At 46.7% G+C, this 20675-nt stretch overlaps 1 protein-coding gene across 5 annotated transcripts in view; it reads right to left on the reverse strand.

Annotated features, from left to right (window-relative positions):
* The window catches only part of SLC24A3 (solute carrier family 24 member 3), a 497947-nt gene that overhangs the window by 118781 nt on the left and 358491 nt on the right, over positions 1–20675 (reverse strand). For all 5 annotated transcript variants that reach the window (XM_017945044.3, XM_021921282.2, XM_017945046.3 and 2 more), the window contains exons 4-6: positions 19898–19972; positions 14884–14968; positions 14399–14502 (exon numbers count right to left, since the gene is read on the reverse strand). In XM_017945044.3, the coding sequence (XP_017800533.1) occupies positions 14399–14502; positions 14884–14968; positions 19898–19972 (264 nt within the window). The remainder of the gene's footprint in view (positions 1–14398; positions 14503–14883; positions 14969–19897; positions 19973–20675) is intronic.

Raw genomic sequence — 20675 nt, forward strand, 5'->3', positions numbered from 1 at the left:
GCGGGAGGGAATGTATCACACACACAGTCCTCCAGATGCGCGGGAGGGATCACATCACACACACAGTCCTCCAGATGCGCGGGACGGACTGCATCACACACGCAGTCCTCCAGACGCGCGGGAGGGACCGCATCACACACGCAGTCCTCCAGACGCGCGGGAGGGATCACATCATACACGCAGTTCTCCAGACGCGCGTGAGGGACCGCATCACACACGCAGTCCTCCAGACGTGCGGGAGGGACCGCATCACACACACAGTCCTCCAGATGCGCGGGAGGGATCGCATGGCACACACAGTCCTCTAGATGCGCCGGAGGGACCGCATCACACACACAGTCCTCCAGACGTGCGGGAGGGACCGCATCACACACGCAGTCCTGCAGACGCGCGAGGGTCCGCATCACACACACAGTCCTCCAGACGCGCGGGAGGGATCACATTCGACACATGCAGTTCTCCAGACCTCCAGGACGGGAGCCGGTATGTCCTATTTCACACACACAGTCCTCCATGTATGCGCGGGAGGGATCACATCGCACACACAGTCTGGAACCAAATTGCCTTGTTCTGTGTTGCTACTCTTGGCTGTGTGGCCTGGGGTATGTTCCTCAACCTCCCTCTCAGGGCTCTATTTTCTCATCCCTGCAATGAAGAAAGCAGAATCTACACCATGGGGTTGATACAAAGATTAAACGAGTTCATGCATATAATTTTACATTGACTCGACCAAGTTCCCAGTAAAGATTAGCTATTCATATGAAAACTGTTTTTAATTTAAAAATAAAAATAGTAACCGGGAGTAGAAGGGGTGTGTGTGTGTGTGTGTGTGTGTGTATATATATATACACACACACACACACACGCACATTTTTATTTATTTCAAGAAAAAGGTCAAGCACAAAGATGCTATGGGGAGGCCAGGACACATGTATTTAGAAGCTGCATGTTGCAGTAATCAAAGACAGAGCAAAAGAGTGGAAAAAGTAAAGTTTCCTGTATAATGACCAAGATCTTACAATGAAAAAGGGTAGGGGTTTAACGTTATCTAACAGCTGTACCCATGCCTTGAGTCTCCCAGCTGCTGGTACCTCACCAAGTGCCCTAATTCTAATTCTCCATGCCCCAACTGCAGCCACAATTTCATTGTGGGAAAAAGTCACAAGTAAATAAAGCACCCTGAGGCCAGTGTGCTTTATTGTTTCTCATCTCCCAAGGAATGGCAGCTCATGTATATTCACTATAGGGAAGGGAAGAAGGAACTCATCCTCCCTGCCACACACAAGATAAGTCACCCCCTTGGTTGGGGCGGGGAGGGAGAGCCCCCAGCCAACTGCAACACAATCTTACTTTGCCAGTGAAAGCCAGACACGTGGTGTGTGAGCCCTCCCATTGCCCTAGATGGTCTGCACACCATCTGGAAAGGTTAATGGCATTTGTTTCTTTCTAACTTGGAGATTCAGGCTCAGGTCCAGGCTCCAGGTTTCCATTCAAATGCAGGGTGAGATTTCCCCTGCAGGAAAGAGCAGCTGCAGCAGGAGGCCACAAATGTCTTACTTCACAAAAAATAGAAGGAGATTGGCCTAGAAAATAAAAGGATTTGACTAGAGAAGTGTTTTGTCATATAAAAAAAACCCCAAAAACACCCCTCAAACTTTCCTTTGGTTGTGTCCTTCACTTCTCCATTTTAAGACTGCAAACTCAATATTGAAGGGATACGCTGCACTGCCATTTGTTGCAGCTCTGTTCACAATAGCAAAGGTATGGAATCAACCTAAGGGTCCACCAATGGATGAATGGGTAAAAATGTGGCCTATACATGCAAGGGAATACTGTTTGGCCATAACTAAGAATGAAATCTTGTCATTTGCAGCAACATGGATGGAATTGGACATCATCATGTTCAGTGAAAATAAGCCAGGCACAGAAAGACAAGTATCTCATGTTCTCATTCATATGTAGGAGCTAAAAAAGTTAATCTCATGGAGGTAGAAAGTAGAATGATGGATACCAGCAACTAGGAAGGATGGATATCAGCAACTGGAGGGAAGATGAAGAGAGGTTGGTTAATGGGTACAAATGTACCATTAGGTAAAAAGAATAAGTTGTAATATTTGATGGCAGAGTAGGGTGACCACAATGAACAACAACGTATTGTATATTTCCAAGTAGCTAGAAGAGAGGACTTGAAATGTTCCCAACATGTAGAAATGATAAATACTGAAGGTGACAGACACTCTAAATACCCGGATTTGATTATTATATATTGCACACATGTGGCAAAATATCACATGTACCTCATAAATATGCAAAAATATGCATCCCATATGTGTTTTCTAAAATTACATGTATTTTATTTTATTTTTGGGGTTATTTTTATTTTTGAGTTATTTCACTCTGTTGCCCAGACTGGAGTGCAGTGGTGTGATAAAAGCTGACTGCAGCCTCGACCACCCAGGCTCAAGGGATCCTCCCACCTTAGCCTCCCCAAGTAGCGGGGAATATAGGTGTGAACCACCACATCTGGCTAATTCTTAAATTTTTTTTAGAAATGGGGTTTCACTATGTTGCCCAGGCTGGTGTGGAACTCCTAGGCTCAAGCAATCCTCCCGCCTCAGCCTTCCAAAGTGCTGGGGTTACAGGTGTGAGCCACTGTGCCTAGCAAAAATTACATTTATTAAAAAATAAAATAAAATTGCAAACTGAGTCCTTCTTGCCTGATGGATTAGCAAGTACAGATAAGGCTTGTCAGGAGCTCAGGGAACACAGAATAAAGACTGCAGCCTAGCAGAGTCTGATAAAATATCCAAACTCTAGCTGGACCTAGCATGGGCAGGGAAAGGGGGTGTGAGAAAGCAGAGGACAGAGAAGAAGATGGGTCAATCCACACTGTAGCAAATGCTGTGTATTTCACCTGTTCACATCCTGCTCCACCATATGCAAAAGCATGGCCACCAGGGGTCTATGGAGCTCCTAGGTGCCAATTTCAAATTCATAAAGACTGAGGTTGACCTGGAGACGGGCAGTACTATCCAGGACATAGGTGTTACTGTATCTGAAGTCCTAGAAGAAGCCAATCAGGGCTTTCACTATAAGTGCCACCAAGGGAAGCTGTGACTGTAAGAGGGTTGGGCGGCTCAGGAGGTTGGGCAGGGCCAGTGAATAATATCAACAACTTTTAATTAAAATCTCACCATTTACTCAGGGACCCTACCAACTTTCCGGATCTGACACACAATGGTCAACCTCAGAATGTGTTGGATAACAGGATGCCTACTTTCTGAATACAAGCTGCTAATTGCTCATGGCGATTTGTACTCATTTGCACAGTCAACATGTATTCCTTAACCCATTTATACTGCTTAGGACAAAAATCCTGGACTCTTCCATGATTTTCTCCATCTCATAACTCCTATTTCCAACTGATCTGCAAACCCTCTTGGCATCACCTCCAAAAAATATTCTAAAGACAGCAACCACTTCTTATCTTTACTCCTGACAATGCCACTCAAGTCTTACCACAGGCTTCCTACCTGGTCTCCTGGCCACCATCATGCCCACGTAGGATCCTTTCTCCACCAAGGAGTTGGGGTGATATTCCCAGAATATAAATTGCATAATGGTAGTCAACAGCTTAAAACTCTCCAGTAGCTTCCCAATGTACCCGCATCCTCAGCATGACCCAAGGCTGGACATGATCTGCCCCCGGCTACCACCCCTCTGAGCACTCCCAGCCATATTCCCCTTCTTCACCAGGCTCCAAACCGGCCTATTCCATGATCCTCGAACATGTCAAGCTTGCTTCTGTATGAACATTTACTCTTCCCACCTGAAAGTGTCTTCTCCCAGATCTTGGTTGGAGTTGTTGTCATGATTTGGGGTTTCTTTGAGACACTTCCCTTGATCACCCTCGCTAAAGCTGTTCCTCCACCTTCTCCACTGTTCACCACCCATCCCATCGTCCAATACATTTCCATCAATAACTTTTGTCTTCTATTATCTGACCATCGATTGGTTCAGATGCTCCTTGCCTATGTTCTCCCATGGGTCTGTGAGCTCTAGGAGAGAAGGAATCTTTCCTGTCTTGTTCACCTCAGTATGCTTTGTGCCTGCCCCTAATAAGTAGTGAATGGAAGTCCACATGAAACCAATAATTCTGTTCCGTGACTGTGTCTCGAATGCTACCCATAGAGTTTGTGCTGTTTCAACTCACCTTGTCTTTGGTGTCAGATATCATTTGGTGGCAACTTATGATATTCATTCATCCATGCACCCATCTGACTACCCAGGCACCCCTAGAATAGTCCCTGAGCATGTCTGTGCCAGCTGATGGGCCCTGTGAACTGATCATATACCCATCCTCCCCTGCCCTGCGTCAAGAGCAGGATATCAGTTAGCCAGACCTTTATCGAAGATGCTTGAGACCTTACCATGTACCACACTACTCTTGGTGCTGCAGATGCATGAGGAACAAGCAGAGATGGGCTGGGTTCTTGGGGAACTCATAGCCTAGCACGGTGATTCCCTCAGCAGAAAAAATGCATGATGTGTCCAAGCAGACACAACACCCATTTCACTGTTGCCAGGGATGGGGATGGTCGATGGATATGCCTCTTCCTATTGCCCTAGGCCTTGCTGTTTTCTTACTCTAGCTTGTGAGCCTAGAAGACCAGCATTTTACACTGTTCCTGGGGGCAATGGCTGGCAGTTTGCTGGGATGGCACATTCCTTCTGCTCAGAGAGTGACTCATGTTCAAAACTGCAACAAATCAGAGTCTACATTTTAAATGGTGCCATTTTCTTCACAGAGTGGAATGTCTTAATATTTTTTCACGGCATTATGCTATCAGTGCTTGCAGAGGTGTCTTCCCTGGAAACTCTTTATAACACAGTAACTTCTCTCTTAGTGGTTTCATGTGGACTTCCATTCACTGCTTATTAGGGGCAGGCACAAAGCATACTGAGGTGAACAAGACAGGAAAGGTTCCTTCCCTCCTAGAGCTCACAGACCCATGGGAGAACACAGGCAAGGAGCATCTAAACCAATCAATGATCAGATAATAGAAGACAAAAGTTATTGATGGAAATGCATTGGACAATGGGATGGGTGGTGAACAGTGGAGAAGGTGGAGGAACAGCTTTAGCGAGGGTGAAGTACTTTCTTTAACTCTTACCATGCTGTATTGCTTTTTCATAGCATTGGCCACCACCTGACTCCATATATCTTCTCCCTATCTCACTATCCCACTATATTAATATCTTACTCTCTCTCTCTTTCCATCTATCGGTCCATCCATCCACTCACCCACCCACTCACTCACCTACCTACCAATCTATCATCTCTGTTGAGTATTTAACATTTCGAAGCCTGCTACTACAATGTAATTTTTTCTCTAGTATCTCTTCAGTGTGTGAAACTGTGCCTGGCACATAGTAAGCTCTCAGTAAATATTTGTTAAATCAGTGAATGAACTTACTGTCCAAAGAAGACAATAATACAAATTTCTCCCTAGAACACAATCACTGGACTACGACCCTGGCTTTAAATTCACAAATAATTACGAGACAAACCGCATTTAATTCACATTATTGTGTAAAGACGGGCCTGCATTTTTAGATTCTAGGTGGTCTCAGGCCTCAGGTGCTGGCATGGTTCATGCCATAGTTACCTGGACTGTAGCTTCTTGGACTTAGTGCATGAAGTCTGGTCCGCTCTGTCACTGCCCACACAGTGCCCTGTATAGGGGATTGATAGGAGGGAAGACCAGGGAGTCCTCAGTGGACACTGGCTGAAGGAACAGAGGTGGAAGCCTTCCCTGCCTGCTACACATACATTTTTGTGACTTGCTAATGTCCTGTGTGCCCTTTTATCAGTTGAAGCTTTCCAGTGCCTCTTTGCCCTGGGGTGGAGTTTGAAGGCCATGACTGGAATCCTTGGCCTCCCCTCACTTGGCGTGCAGGCTAGCTCTGCCCATGCAGAAAGGACAGGTGTGGAGATGAGGGGTCTCTGTGCTAAGGCTGAGGGTGCCTGGGCCCACCCGGCAGTTGTGGGGTTCAGGAGTGAATGGCCCCACAGGAGAACACGGCCCCACAGGAGAACGTCCAGCAGGAGAACACAAGCTCAGCAGATGCCACATGTTGCAGCAGTGGGGAAGGAGGCATTTGCTGCGCTGCCAGTCCCTTTGCACCCAAGTGTACCCCTCTGATTACTTGCTGAGGTGGGTTTCATGGTGATAAGAGGGCACTGAGCTGTGAAGGAATATTGAGGACAGCCACACTGTGGAGGGAGGGTTAGGGCGTGAGGCCCCTGGTCTAAATCGACTCTGGGAGCCGGGCTTGAGGAAGCAGTTACCCTGCCTTGCCTATGTTGTTTAGCTGGACCCCTGCAGCCCTCAGCATCTCCCAACTCATTGGTTCTGTGGCTGACACATTACTCAGCCTCTCTGAGCCTTGGTTTCCTCTTTTCTCAACAGTGTCTTTCTCTAGGAGTTATTAAAAGGATCAAAATGAGTTCACATATGTAATGCTGCGAGACGGTGCCTGCCACAAGGTAAGTTCTGTAGGTGTGCTTGTTAAAGGGAAGCATACATAAAATAAGCATCTGCCCCTCTGACTGGCTTTTGTCCTCACTATACTTAACCTTCAACTCAGGTTCAGCTACTTGCCAGGTTCAGCTACTTGCCTGGCTTCCCAGTCTCTACCACTTTCTGTGATTTTGCTAACTGGTGACCTGGCTTTGGTTCAATTAGCCATGGGCTCACGTGGCAGATTCTTGCTAAGAGCCCCACTCGCCTGTGATAGGAGGCAGTGTGGGGAATATGGTGTCATGGAAAGAAATGACATTTGTGCCCCAAAGATGGACTCTCATCTTGGGACAGCACTCAACTGCGATGGTGGTAAGACTCTGGGCTCCTTGTACATTGGAAGTCTTTGCCAGCCAGGTGCGGTGGCCCACGTCTGTAAGCCCAGCACTTCTAGGCAGGTGGATCATCTGAGGTCAGGAGTTGGAGACCAGCCTGACCAACATGGTGAAACCCCATCTCTACTAAAAATACAAAAATTAGCCAGGCATGGTGGCGGGCACCTGTAATCTCAGCTACTCAGGAGGCTGAGGCAGGAGAATCATTTGAACTCGGGAGGTGGAGGTTGTAGTGAGCCAAGATCGTGCCACTGCATTCCAGCGTGGGCAAAAGAATGAGACTCTCTCTCTCTCAAAAAAAAAAAAAAGAAAGTCTTTGCCAAGGATGCAGGCAGTGAATTTCAGGAGGTGAATATTCCTTCCAGTAATTTTCATGGTGCTCCTTGAAAGTGAGTTTCAAAAGAAACATGAAAATTACTCACTTTCAAGGAGCATCATGAAAACTACATGGAAGGAGTCCTCAATGCTGGCTACGAGAGGTTCCTGCTTTTCTCTTCACATTTCTGGAATGATGCATCTCAGATACACCCAGGTGTGCCATACTAAAGGGAAATGATTGCTTCATTTTCTTTCCCCCATTGCACAGTGCTGATTATGAGTACCTCTCTTGCAAACCCAAATCCAAGCAACAGAACTAATAAAACATTGCCATGATCAGTCTAAATCATTTCCAATGGCTCTACCCACTATTGATTTGGCCATGGAAATAAATTAGACGGAAGGACTCAGAGGAGTGCTTAGTCGTGTGTGATGATTTAGAAACTGCCTGGACAATAGAATAAGAAGAGGACAAAACCCCTGACTAACAAATGGGCAATGATTTAAACAGACTTTTCACCAAAGAAGATGGCAAAGAAGTCTGTTAAAAAATGCCCAACATTATGACTCGTCAGGGCAAGGCAAATTAAAACCGTAGCGAGGTGCCACTCGTGCTCAATGGAATGGCTAAAATGGAAACAGAACAGAACAGTACTGATAATACTAAGTGCTGGTGATGATGTGGGGCACCTGGAATCCCATGTGTAGGTGGTGGAAATACAAATGGTTTAGCCACTTTGCAAAGTTGTTGTTGGTTTCTTACAAACATAGTTAGCACACAACCCAGTAATCCCATTCCTAGGTTATTTACCTGAAAGAAATGAGAGCACATGTCCACACCAAGACCTGGAGTGGATCTATGTGCATTTTTTCCTTTGTGTTCTACCAGCCCAGGGAAAGCAGACATTGAGGCAGCACATGATATTGCATAGGCTTTGTCTTATAGTCTGGTTCTTACAATAAACCTGTCTGCTTTTTATAATAAACCTGTCTGCTTTTTATAATAAACCAAAAACTGTGTATTTGGGGTGGAAGTGATTAGATTCTTAGCTCTGGAGGGAAGGCAGAAATGGGTATGTGGTTCTTGATTAACCTAAACCAACTGAGTAACTAGTTCTTTTGCCACAATGATTGGTTCAGGGATGGTCAGGTGACCTAAGTTGGCTCAATCAGATTTTTGTTTGATGATGCTATGGGGGGATGGGGAATGAGGTGTGGCAGCCAAGGAGACATCCTCTTTCTCTTTCCTTGCCAATGTGGTATGTGTATACGAGGCCTGAAAATGCTACAGTTATTTTCTGCCATACAAAAAACTAGTCTGAGGAAGGAAACAGAGGAGAGTAGAGATATAAGAATCACAACAATGGGACTGGAAGTCCTGATCAAGCCATACCTGATGTTCATTTTCGTTTGTGTTTTTCAGAGACACCAATAAATTTATTTCATTTAAGAAACCAATTAGAGTTGGGATTTTTTTGTTGTTGTTACTTAAGACTGAAAGCTTCTAATTAGTCTAGATGTGGATCTGAGAATGAATCTGATTTCAGGAGATCATATCAAAGAAGTAGAACAAGCAAGACACAAATTTTGTGAGCCAAGGTCAAAGCTAACACAGAGATCTGGGGTGAAGTTGTAGAGGAAATGAAAACAGAGCAGCACAGAGCCAGGTGGGTGGCCTTAGTAGAACTCTGGGCCTGGAACCAACAGCATCTGTCAGGGGGAGATCAGGTGTGGGGCCCTGTCAGGACCTGGCCTTGAGGGGGTTGGAGTGGGGATGACCAGGGAAAGAAACTACGAGGGGACAGTGTAAGAGACAGCCTCAGGCAGATGGTCAGTCATAGGACTGGGGCCTCAGCAAGACTGTCTACCCTGCCTGGACCAACTGCTGGAGGCTGCCTCTCATCCAGTGCCACGCTTGGTCTAGGACGAGCCTGCAGATGGAGCTGAAGCAGGTGAGCTGCTTTTCTGATTCAGCTGGCCTGGGGCTAGGGCCAGGGCTCTGCTTCTAACAGAAGTCTGCCTCCTGATGCCACAGTCTGCAAAAGATGCTGGGAGAAACCCAGTTTTACTGGGTGTGATGGAATTCACTGGCTGCCTCAGCTGGACCTGACCTTGGCCTTGGTCTACTCCTGCACCACACATTCTGCTCTCTGCTACTCACAGGATCCTGTATGAAAGCACCCTGGCTCCTGGGTGAGGCCTTCTCCCATACCTGCCCCGTTGATTTCTCGACAGATCACTCATTCTCTTCCTTGCAATTTCATCTCCCTCCTTGGAGCGGATGTTAGGCCTCCGGCCCCTATTTTTAGGTTTGGCAAAACTATTGGCATGTGGTTTTTGGCCTCCTCTGTCCTCTGTCTCCAGCTTCTTGGAAAATCTGGATGTGTCTCAGGATTGGAACAGGGGAGATGATGTGCTGGGTTTTGTCTGGGGAACAATAAGTTAGAAATCAAGGCATATGGGGAAAGCTGGGGTAGCCTGTGGGTCTCCTGCTGTGTTTATTAGCCTGAGTCCTCCATCTGTGGTGGAAGCAAAAGCCCAGCTGTGGGAGATGCCATCTGAGTATAAGAGAAACTTCTAGCTGCACATTGTTTGGGTTAAGTACAATATTAGGTTGGTGCAAAAGTAATTGAAAGTAATGGCAAAAACCGCAATTACTTTTGCACCAACCTAATACTTCCATTGTTGATCATGGGCTACCACCATTTTGCCAATGTGTCTGTTTTCTTGGCACTGACCCCAGCTCCTACGCCCCAAACTTCCAAAGAACACATAAAATCCAAGGCTAATCATAAGAATGCAAAGATAACATCTGGAGATTTTAAAATCATAGATCCCCCATTTGGAAGGAGAATGGAATTTATAACCAACTGATGTGAGCTCAAATTCAGTCTTAACTACCTCACAATAGACCCTTTGCCAGCTAGGGGGTACTGAATTCCCCAGTATCAATTTTCTTGCCTGTAAAGAAGGATGATAACTATCTTAAAACTCAGTGGGTGTATTTCTGCAAATATTTATACAGAATCTAGTGTGGTGCCTGAATGTTAGAGAAACTTAATAAACAGTAGCTGTTATTTTTAACATTAGAGGAAATTCTTTAAATGTAACATGTCCTGGCCTTAGACACTTTATAGTCTGCCTAGTACTAAAGCTTCTGTTTCATCTAAGGGAGCTGAAGATGAGACCCACCAAGTGGATTGTTTTAAAGCCTTTGTCTTGAGTTTGTAGCAAATGCTTTATTATGAGCTCACTCATATTTCCCCACCTTTACCATTTCAGGCCCTTTCCACTGCTGTCCTTAGATCTCTTTGCCTGGGGGTTTCCCCTGGGCCCCAAAGTTCACTCTGCCTGGGCCCAGCAAGCTTGAATGCTAGGGAATTAATATCCCTTAAGAGCAGTCTTGAAGCAATGAATGACGGAAGCTTGTGGATAAATACTCTAGCTCCCCTGCCTCCTTACGTGAGATAACTTAGTGGCTCTCCCGTTAAACTGTCTCCAAGTTCCCACAGAAGAATTAGATCTCAGTTGCCCATAGTGATAACTAGCTTGCTAACACACTTTCCTCCGCTCCTTTCTCTTCCCTGCCTGCCTTCCACACTGTCCCACAAGCACTTCCTGGGATCACCTTTCAAATCAACTGTTTGCACTTGAATCCTTGCTTAGAATCTCCCTGGGAAACCTAAATGCAGGCGGATTTCAATTCAGAGGTGCAACCTCTGGGTGCTGCTAGGGTTTGTTTAAACGAGCCAGTATTATTTGAAGAAAGGCAAATCTAGCCAAGATGAGACAGGCCTTGCCAAAGAACATCAGGCACATTTTGACGATGCCAGTAGGGCTGATGTTGGAGCTCTTTATTATAAACTGGAGCCATCTGCCGGCCTGTAATAACCTGAATATGAAAGTCCTAACCTGGGATGCAGTTAAACTGAATAATTTCTGTTTGTGGTTATGCATTTAAATCTTCACATGCTCTGAACGGCAGATTGAAATTCATAAGTACGTTGTTTTACAAAACTGGCATGAGGTCCTTTCAATACAATGTGCAAAATTCATTAGTATGTTGCATCAAGAGCTCAGTGTTTTCTCTTTGTTGTTATTATGCTTCGTTCTTAAATAAAGAAAACTTGTAGGACCACAGCCTTGTAAATGTCTCGCAGTGATGCCAAGAACCTCTCTGTAAGCCACTTTCTAAGCAGCAATTTCCTTTTTGTCCCATAAAACTCCCCAAAGCACCTTAGGCGAACACTGAAGCGAGGGCTATGTTTGCAAACTGCAACTACAGCAGACATTTAATTACACTGAATTCATCAAAACCCTAATTGAGACAGGAACTCAAACCTTATAGCTTAATTACTTTAATTTCAGATGGATAACAGACTTGGTCATGTGCAACCCTCCATGCTGAAATTCGTAGAGGGAGGCCCATGGGCACTTGCTGGTAATTCTCCCAGCCAAATGAAAGTGCAGATCAACATAAATAAAACGCTAAGTGAGACCCATGATTGGATTTATTAATCGCTTCAATTCCCAATATCCAGCCTTTGCCATAACATTCCACTGCACCAACTCCACTGCTTGGGAGAACTTCTCCCTGTGTGAGGCTGGGAAGCTGCCATTTCTTTTTTTTTCCCTCCTACTGGTAGACAGCACAGAAGTAAGTACCAGTCTTTTGAGATTGTTTTTCTATGAACATCTCCTTACTTTGATTTCCATTTAGGAGATCTTCTCCCTGACCATCCCTTCCCTTCCCATTGAGTATCCTGTGTCTGTTAATTAAGCTGTAGACACCCTTGACTGTTAGATAAGTTCTATCAATGAGTTGGTCAAATTATCACAGTGATCTCGGTGGAATTTGGAGGTGAGAACCCCAGGGATGCTATTCTGAGCATTGCTAATGGTGTCTAACTGAGACTGACTTATCATGTAGAACAGGTGCTATAGTTCATCCTGATGGCAACACTAGGAAGTAGGTGTGCTTATACCCACTCTATAGATGAGAAAAATGAGGCTTTGAGAACATAAGTAACTTCTCCAAGGTCTCACAGCCAGAAAATGGCAGAATCAAGATACAAACCCAGACCCACCTGATTCCCCAGCCCATGTTCTTTCCAAAACATAATTTTGCTTTCTCTGCAAAGACTTGAAGGATCCTACACAACCCTGAGCTGGATGGCCTTGAAAATCTCCAAGTGGGCACAGGACAGGAAACTCAGAAGGAAAGGTTGGCATCCAGAGTCATCGCATGGACTGCTTCTCCCAACAGTCATGGCTGTTACTTCTGTCCATGGCTATGGGGTTGTGAGGCGAGCCAGCAAAGACCTTCTGGAGTGAGTGAAGGGACAAACACCAGCATTTTTTGGAGTTCAGAAGCCCTTTGCCTTTGATGCAGGTGTTCCAACCAAGCTGGGATGAGCCGCGTTGCTAATGAGTGATGAGCCACACATGCATCCAAGCCATTTCATAAGTAATTAGTTGTGTGGCACTGACTAGATGCTCCCCAGTCATTTGTTTCATTTCTCTACATTATCTCTCTTCCTCTGGGCTTGCTTTTGAATCAAGCTTCAGGTACAAATGATGAATGAACTAATGACAACACTAATAACAGCTAGACTAATAACCATACTGCTGATGGTGACAATGCCAATTAGGAGAGTGCTAACAGCGACAGACTCTTCTGCTGTTCATCTCTGGAAGGCCACGGGCAGGTGTCCAAGGCAAAGGAGAGCCAGGGAAGTGCAAATAGCACCAAAGGCAAAGGCAGAGACACATTTTTTAAAAAATACTAACTACATTTATGGGAGATTTAGAAAGCACATATTGTGGGTCCACAAAATCTAAGACATGAGCTCACTGACCGAAAGGATGACAAGAGGGAAATCATTCAGTCTAGGGAGCTGAGCAGAGCTCAGTCACCACGTACTGGGAGCCCCTTCTCCTGAAAGAAGGAACCCGTCCACCTGTGGGCCCTGGAGCTGAGTCCCGATGAGACCCAGGTATCCCTCTGCGTGTCACCTGAAAGCAACTGACACACCAGGCAATCCAGACAAATCAGTAGACATGAAGATGACGGAAGTAAAAATGGGCAGCGGAGAATGCAATGGTGGACCAGGGGTGTCCTGCATGGAGACCCTCGAGTCTACATCAGCGGAATGGGCAGCATGGGGTGCCTCTTGCCGCTGTTGTGAAGTGAGGGGCCTGGCAAAGGGTGTGGGGAAGGCTGCCCCGGGGCTTTCCTTAGCCCCCTGACCCAATCAGCTGCTTCTAGTAGAACAGCGCACTGTTCATGTCAAGGCTGCTGATCAAGTGATTACGATCAACAGTTTCCTTGATATTGTAAGTGCAGTAGCCTCCACGAGCTTTTAGAAGTGACTTTTACTAGAAGATACACAAAGTTGTGGGTATTTGGGAAGAGACCTCAAGGTTGTGTTGTTTCTGAATAAAATTCCTATGAAGAAATTTAGGATATCAGAGTTGGCAAAACAGTTGCAAACCCTGCAAACAAACCTCCAGGCGCTGCTGCAGTGTCTGTAGTCTCAGTCGCCCAAAGCCTCCCATGCAGTGAGCACCTTCCCCAAGCTTTCCAAAACAGACACCAGTATTCATAAAGAACACAGATACCAGGACACCACCTGGAAGTGGCATCAACTCCATAGGTAAACTGCAGGCTTGCAAAGCCCTTCATGACCCCAAAGGCACGCTAAAACAGAGAAATGAAATGCTCTACTATAGTCGAAAAAGGTTAGACTGTGTCCTAAACTATGATGACTGCACATTGTGTTTAGCAGATTCTCATGTATTTTACTTCCACTGAGCAAAAATCATACCTAAAAGTGTTCTAGGCTATTCTAGTTCAGATCAGTAACATACCAAAATGAGTGTGGAACCCTTCAGATTGTAACCCACATCTTTCAGGCTGGTTAATTATTTATGTGGACCTGAGCATTCTATCATCAACATGGAGACCAACTAATGGTGGCTTACCAGTTTCCACTTCCAGCTGGGCCAGCCTCCTGGGATGTGAGGTCCTAAATCACTGCTGCCCAAACCACTGGGCCCTGATACAAGTTGTGTTCCAGCAAGACAATCTCCTGCCTAAACTCCAGGACTCCCCTTTCCCCAATATCACATTTGCCATCACAAAGAAGCCGCCAGTCTTACCTGCCCAGCAAAGAGCCCACAGACACCAATGATGCACAGGATGTTGAATACCGCTGAGCCCACGATGGTGCCAACTCCCACGTCGCCTTTGGTGATGAAGACCCCTGCAACACAGATCCCACATCAGCCTGGCTGCTGTGGCCCTGTTGCATTCCAAAGTGGGCGTGGGGAACCTTTCATAAGCATTAGATTGTTCTCAGAATCTACAGGAAACAGCTGAGGGTGGAGAGAGCTTTCTAATCTACAGAGGGATGACTGCTGCACAGGAATGTGGGGGGCTCGGGGTCTGGGACAAGTTCATGCACAGTAAAAGCATCACTTAAATAAAACAACAGCAGATGGGAGGCTGATGTTCTACTCATTGGGGCCCCTGGATTATCATTTTCTATGAGAGGCAGACAGTCTCGGTCTGGGGGCCATCTCTTCCCAGAGCCCCTTTCCTTCAGACAGTGAAGGGCTGAGATGTCCCTCAGTCTGTCACCTACCTATGACCGATGTGAACAGCTCTGGGGCCGAACTGCCCGCCGCCATGAACGTGGCCCCAGCCACATCTTCACTGAGGTGCAGGCGCTACAGAGGAGCAAAGACAAAGCACAGGTGAGTTGGGATTCCATCTGGGAAGAGACATGACTGTGACAACAAGTTCAAGCCCTGAGAAGCAAAGCCTGGGGCTCCAGTGAGAGCAGGAACGATGGGACCTGGGGCTGGTACTTAGTCCCTCTCAGCCCCCTTCTCCTTCTCACAGAGCCCAGCCACTGTTGCCGAACCCCTGCTGAGCCAGAGCTCCTCTCAATGCCCTCCTCAAGGGACAGGTTTGGGGAGGGAACTGCATGTCCTTATGAGCTAAAGCCTCTTGGGAAGATCTAGGAGTCTTCAACTCAGTTCCCCCAGGGGCTGTGCAGATGACAGTCAGGAGTGGAGGTGGGCCCATGGGAGGCCACAGCAGACGGTATGTCTGAGGCTATGATGGGGGCATTCACTTCTTTCTATGGGAGCATTGCCCAGTTCCTTCAGTGTGGCCAGATATTCTGATTTTTAAGAGATGCCAATAATCCAAACTTTTATGCAAAGCTTCCTGATTTTTGTGATACTATGCTGATCTCAGGCTAAATGAGGCTCATGGTAACCAGTTTGTGAGTCTTTACTCTAGGAGGTTATGGAGGCATGTTGGGGTGTGGATGTGGGGATCACCCTACTGAAACCCACTCCTCTTCCTTGAGGCAGTCTGGAAACCCCGGGATTGGAGAGTGGGAGGGGGGGCTTAAAGCTGAGAAGAAAGTAATGAGGCATCAGCCCTGCCAAGATGGAGTTTATACAATGAGCTCTCCATGTTACCCTGTTTGTTAAACCAAAAGGTGATTTGCAAGAAGACAAGGCAATTACACATTAGAGTCTGGTTACCAGATTTTGCATTTCTGCATTCAGTCATGACCCAGAAAGTGTGCTGCTGGCTGCCAGTATACTTGGAGTATGACAGTTCCCTCCTGGCAGTCAAGCTTCAGTGACATCCTCCTCTTCCAGTGGCACCAACAGCTGCACTTCCTTGCTCAGCCAGAGAGGGGCAGTGTGGCCCTGGTGTAGGTCACTGGCCTCCATTGACTGACTCAGAATAGTCTGCAGGAGGAGTCCTAATTGAGGATTTTAATCTAGGATCCTGGGTCGCTTCGCTGTCGGCTGGACAGCAAAGCTTCACATGGGATGCTGAGCAGACCCTAAGATGGAGGCACACATACTGCAAAGTTGCAAGGTGAGGCTGTGAGGGGTGCCCAAGCACTCCCGTCCCATGGAGCTAAGAGTTTGTGAGTGAGGTAGCCTGACCCACAGCTCGCAGCAACCTGTATGCTTTGCCAAGACCTGCCAGGAGGCGGGAGCCGTGTGTTGCTGTGGTTCTGTCCTGCTGGGATATTAGTTGTAGTATCCAAACCTTGGGTTCATGTCCAGTTCCCCTCTCTCCTTCATCCAGCCAGTTTGTTTCTTCCTCTGTATCTTCTTACATCCCTCCATCATCCTCAGTTCACTTCAGCCCTGGCAACATCTCACAGGACTCTAGTCTTCTTGACTCTGGACTCCTATCTACCATGACAGAGCCCTCTAAAGCCCTCCCCAGCTCCTTCCAGAGCTTGGAATAATTCCTAACGCCCAGCCTGGCATGCAGGGCTGCCGGTATGCTGGTGCAAAACCCCATCTTGGTTTTGCGGCTCAGATGTTCTCTCACCAAATACCCTTCCTCAAAATACTTGGCCACTAACACCTTCCCTCTAAGGGCTGCTCTAATCCTGCCCCTTGCACAAGCCCTTTCTTGATCTCCTCCCAACTCTATCCCTCACAGCATCAACCTCTCCTTCCCCCACTCTCTCTGCACTTTTGCACTTGCCAATTCCCCGCCACTTCCTCCAGCCCCCTGTGGATATTACCCTGGAGCTGCTCTGCAGCTAGGAGCCCCGGGATGGGATGGGACACACTGTGTGTGATCTAGTTTCCTCCCAGCCCCTGGCATAGAGCTTGGTCCAGGCAGAGCCCAGCTTAGTGCTCACATCAGAGGGTTGAGTAGTGTTCCAGAACTATTGTCACATCTTCTGCTGCTCAAATGTCCCACTGCTGTCCTGGAAGCCTCCACATGGGTCCCAAAGCCTCCCATCCTCCCCATCTGACTTCATCTTTCCTAGAGGAGCCTCTGCTCAGCCCAAGGCTGCCACCTCATGGTCCTTGGGGATGCCAGGCCCTTCCCCTCATTCAGCTTTGGTTCATGTTCACTCTTCTTCTTGAAATGCCTCTCTCCCTTTCCACCTCAGTGCAGCCGAGTCTGTCTACTGTGGCTCATAGGATTTCTCTAAACTCTGGAGACCCTCTCTGCATGTCCTGCAATGATATCTCTTGGCTATTCAAAATCTAGGGGCTGCCATTTCACAGATGCAGAAAGTGAGGTCCAGACACAAGGAGAAAGTGAGGTCCAGACAGGGGAAGGGGCTGGCATGGAGCAGGTGCTTTGCAAGCATCAGGGCCGGACCCCAGTTTCAGATCCTGGATCACTGCCTTTATCTCCTTCTCTTTCTCCCAGTTTCTCTTCTTTGCCTTTTCCAGAACTCCACATTTTTCTGCTTTTAACTTTAAAGTATTTGAGACTGAGTGAGAATCTGCCCTGACCTCCAAGCAATAATTTGTTGAATCGTGTGGATTTCTCTCCCTACTCATCTTTCACAAAAGCTGGAAACAACATCCTTCTGTGTTTTTCTGCCCTACTCTGAGTTTTAGTCTACGAGCAACCATGAAACACACAATATCGAATCATTAAAAAGTGATTAGGGAAAGCACAGGCAGTAAACAGAGCCCAGCGCCGAGAGGCCCTCTAGGCCACTGCTGGTGGACCCACACCATGATCCTCTCATCTTGTGAGAAAGTATAACTCCAGGGAGAATTGATCTCACGACTCTTAGAAGATGTAAACATGTCAGGATCTCTATCTCTAAATACATGTAAGCGCTGACCTCAGCCCACCCACCATTCACAGACATAACGTTTCCCCAGCAATTAAGGCTGTTTAAGGTCCATGGAGCCAACACTATCTTTACAGGAGACAGGCACGGGGCACCTACTCTTGTTATATGAATCTTGCTTATAAGACCAGATTCGGGGTGGAAGGAGGGAGAGCCCAGGAAAAGGTGGTTGCTCTTCTGTGCCCACTCCTCCAGTATCGCTGTGGGTCCGGGCAGTGCAGCCAGTTCTAACAACACCATGACCTGATCCAAGCTCGTCTCTGGATAGTGGAGCAGCAAAAAGTCTGAAGATTTGGGACTCAGGCTGGCTTGGGCTCAAATAGTGACTCTATCCCGTGACCCAGGGCAAGTTGCTCAGCTTCTCTAAGCTCTGGTTTCCTTGTTTGTAAAGAGGGGATAATATCAGTCACCTGGCAGAATTCTTGAGATGATGAAAGACAAGTAGACATAGTCATACACACTGTTTAGCGACTGAACCATATCAGGGACCTAGTAAAATAACACCCCCTACTTAAACATTTTCTTTCCTTTTCCTCTCCTTAAAACTTTTTTTTGTTAAAAGACTCACCCCGCCCTCTTTTTCTGCCATTTTCTGGCTCTTTGATTGCCTCCCCCTACAAGGGCGTGGGTATTCACAGGTTCTGTGGATTTCCTCAACTGAGTAGAACACGTGCTGACAGCTGTATTGACATTTCCAGAATATAATTTTGATGTTCACACCAAAAAATTTGCACGGGAAAGAGAGAGAGTGGTTTTGCTCTGCATGAAGAATAAACCACCCAATGGTGGTATTTCAGAGATCACAGAGGACTCCAGTTACAGGTGAGGAACACCTCCTCCCCTTCAACACAACGTGACCCCACTCCCAGGTGGAAGTCCTCGGACAAAGGGCCTCCCCACCTGCCCACTGTGCATTTCAGACGCCACCTCACTTATTCTGTGCTACCGTGGAAGGGAGCCCCTCCTGTGACTCTCTAAATATTCTTACTGTGGGACACTTTTTATTTATTTAAGTATCCAACGCTAACTTCCAGGATGTAGAAGTAACTGTTTAGGGTATGCGGTTCGCTAAGTCTGTGGTTCCTGCACCAGGCAGCAGCCTCAGCATCACCTGAAAAACGTATTAGAAATGCAAGTTCTACCCCCTCCCACTCTCCCAAGACCTACTGGATCAGTTACTCATGGGAGAGAGAAGGAAAGGGAAGACACAACCAGTTTTGAGAACTACTGGCATACAGAAACCGAGTTCCGGACAGACGTGTCTGAGGGAGATGCCTTCTGGAAACAGGGATTCTGAATTTAAAAATAAATAAATAAATAAAATGGAAAGCTTTCAGATAAAGGAAACTACATTTCCAAACAGACAAAGAGTTGAAAGAGGCAAGAGAATGAAAGAGTTCTAGATCTGCTGAATATTTTTTGATGAAAGGGGTTTAACTTGCTGTTCAGCCTGGCATGCACTGTGATGATTTCTAACAAGGACACTTTCCTGATCTCTGTGGCCAATTCTTTCATCTCAGTGCTTCCACTTGGAGCATTTCTGTATATATACAGAGAGAGGAAGCGTGGCAGAGGTATGCGGTTGGAGGTTTTTAATCCTGTGAGGACCCCAAGGATCATCAAAGGAGGGTTATAGAGGCAGAAGGAAACGCAGGAGAGAGGGGTAGAGGAAATGACAGAGAGAAAGGAAGAGTGAGGTTAAAAGGAAAAGAAAATGGGGAAGGAAAATACAAATAGCACCATTAGTTAGGTCTAAATGGAGTTGCGGAGGTTGGTCCTTTGGGTTTTCGTCTGATTATTGATCGGTGTCATAAAATGCTCAGTGGACTGATGGCACTTTTGTGCTAATAATGACCATCGCTCTCAAACATGCTGATGCCTAGTGTTTCCACCACAGCTGCCCTGCAAGGGCTCCCCAGGACCTTGGTGAGGAGGCTGGAACAATACAGGGCACAGGTTCAGTCCCCAGTCTGGCTCACACATACCAAGAATATGAGGCACGTACCTCACAGATCTTTTCCAAGGAAGGGACGAAGAAGTCATCACACACAATGGCCAGCGCATAGAACATGTATATGGCCTGAAAGAGAGGAGATAAAAGGGGTTAAAGTTAGAGCGAGGCAGGGCCAGGAAGATGAGGGTCCAGCCACCTTCTGCTTTAATAATGTCTTCTGTCATCGTGAATTCAACATCTTAAATACCAAGTCTTTGCAATGCCCACAACACTCCCCTGTGACCTGGTCCCAGCTTCCTCTCTGATATTATCACCTGCCACTCTCCTTTTGCCCACCTCCCTTTCCATGAAACATGCCATGGATTCCTGTCTCACGGCCTTTGCACTTGTTCTTCTCTCTGCCTGGAACACTCTCCTGCAAGATAGCCCACTGGATCACGCCATCACACCCTTCAGGTCCCTGCTCAAATGGCAACCTCTTTCGCCCACTCCCATTTCTCACTATCTCATTTATCTCTTTGGTTTTTCCCGATATATTATATGTTAAATTAATTCACCTATTGTCTGTCTCCTCCACCAGAAGTTCATGAGGATACGATGTCATATAATTAATTTCATGTAATTATTGCCATATCCCCAGCAGTCAGCACAGGGCCTGGTATACAGTAGGTACTCCATAAAGGTATGTGAAATGAGGGAATAAATAAATGAACACTTCCAACTGAACCTCTTTACTCACCAGATCCCTGCAGGAAAGCTTTGCAAACTTGCTTCTGCATCTTGGTCAGCTATGACCAAGGTATCACCTGGAATTCTACCTTCTGGCCAG

This window comes from Papio anubis, chromosome 16, assembly GCF_008728515.1.
Source record: "Papio anubis isolate 15944 chromosome 16, Panubis1.0, whole genome shotgun sequence".
In the NCBI taxonomy this organism is placed as follows: domain Eukaryota; kingdom Metazoa; phylum Chordata; class Mammalia; order Primates; family Cercopithecidae; genus Papio; species Papio anubis.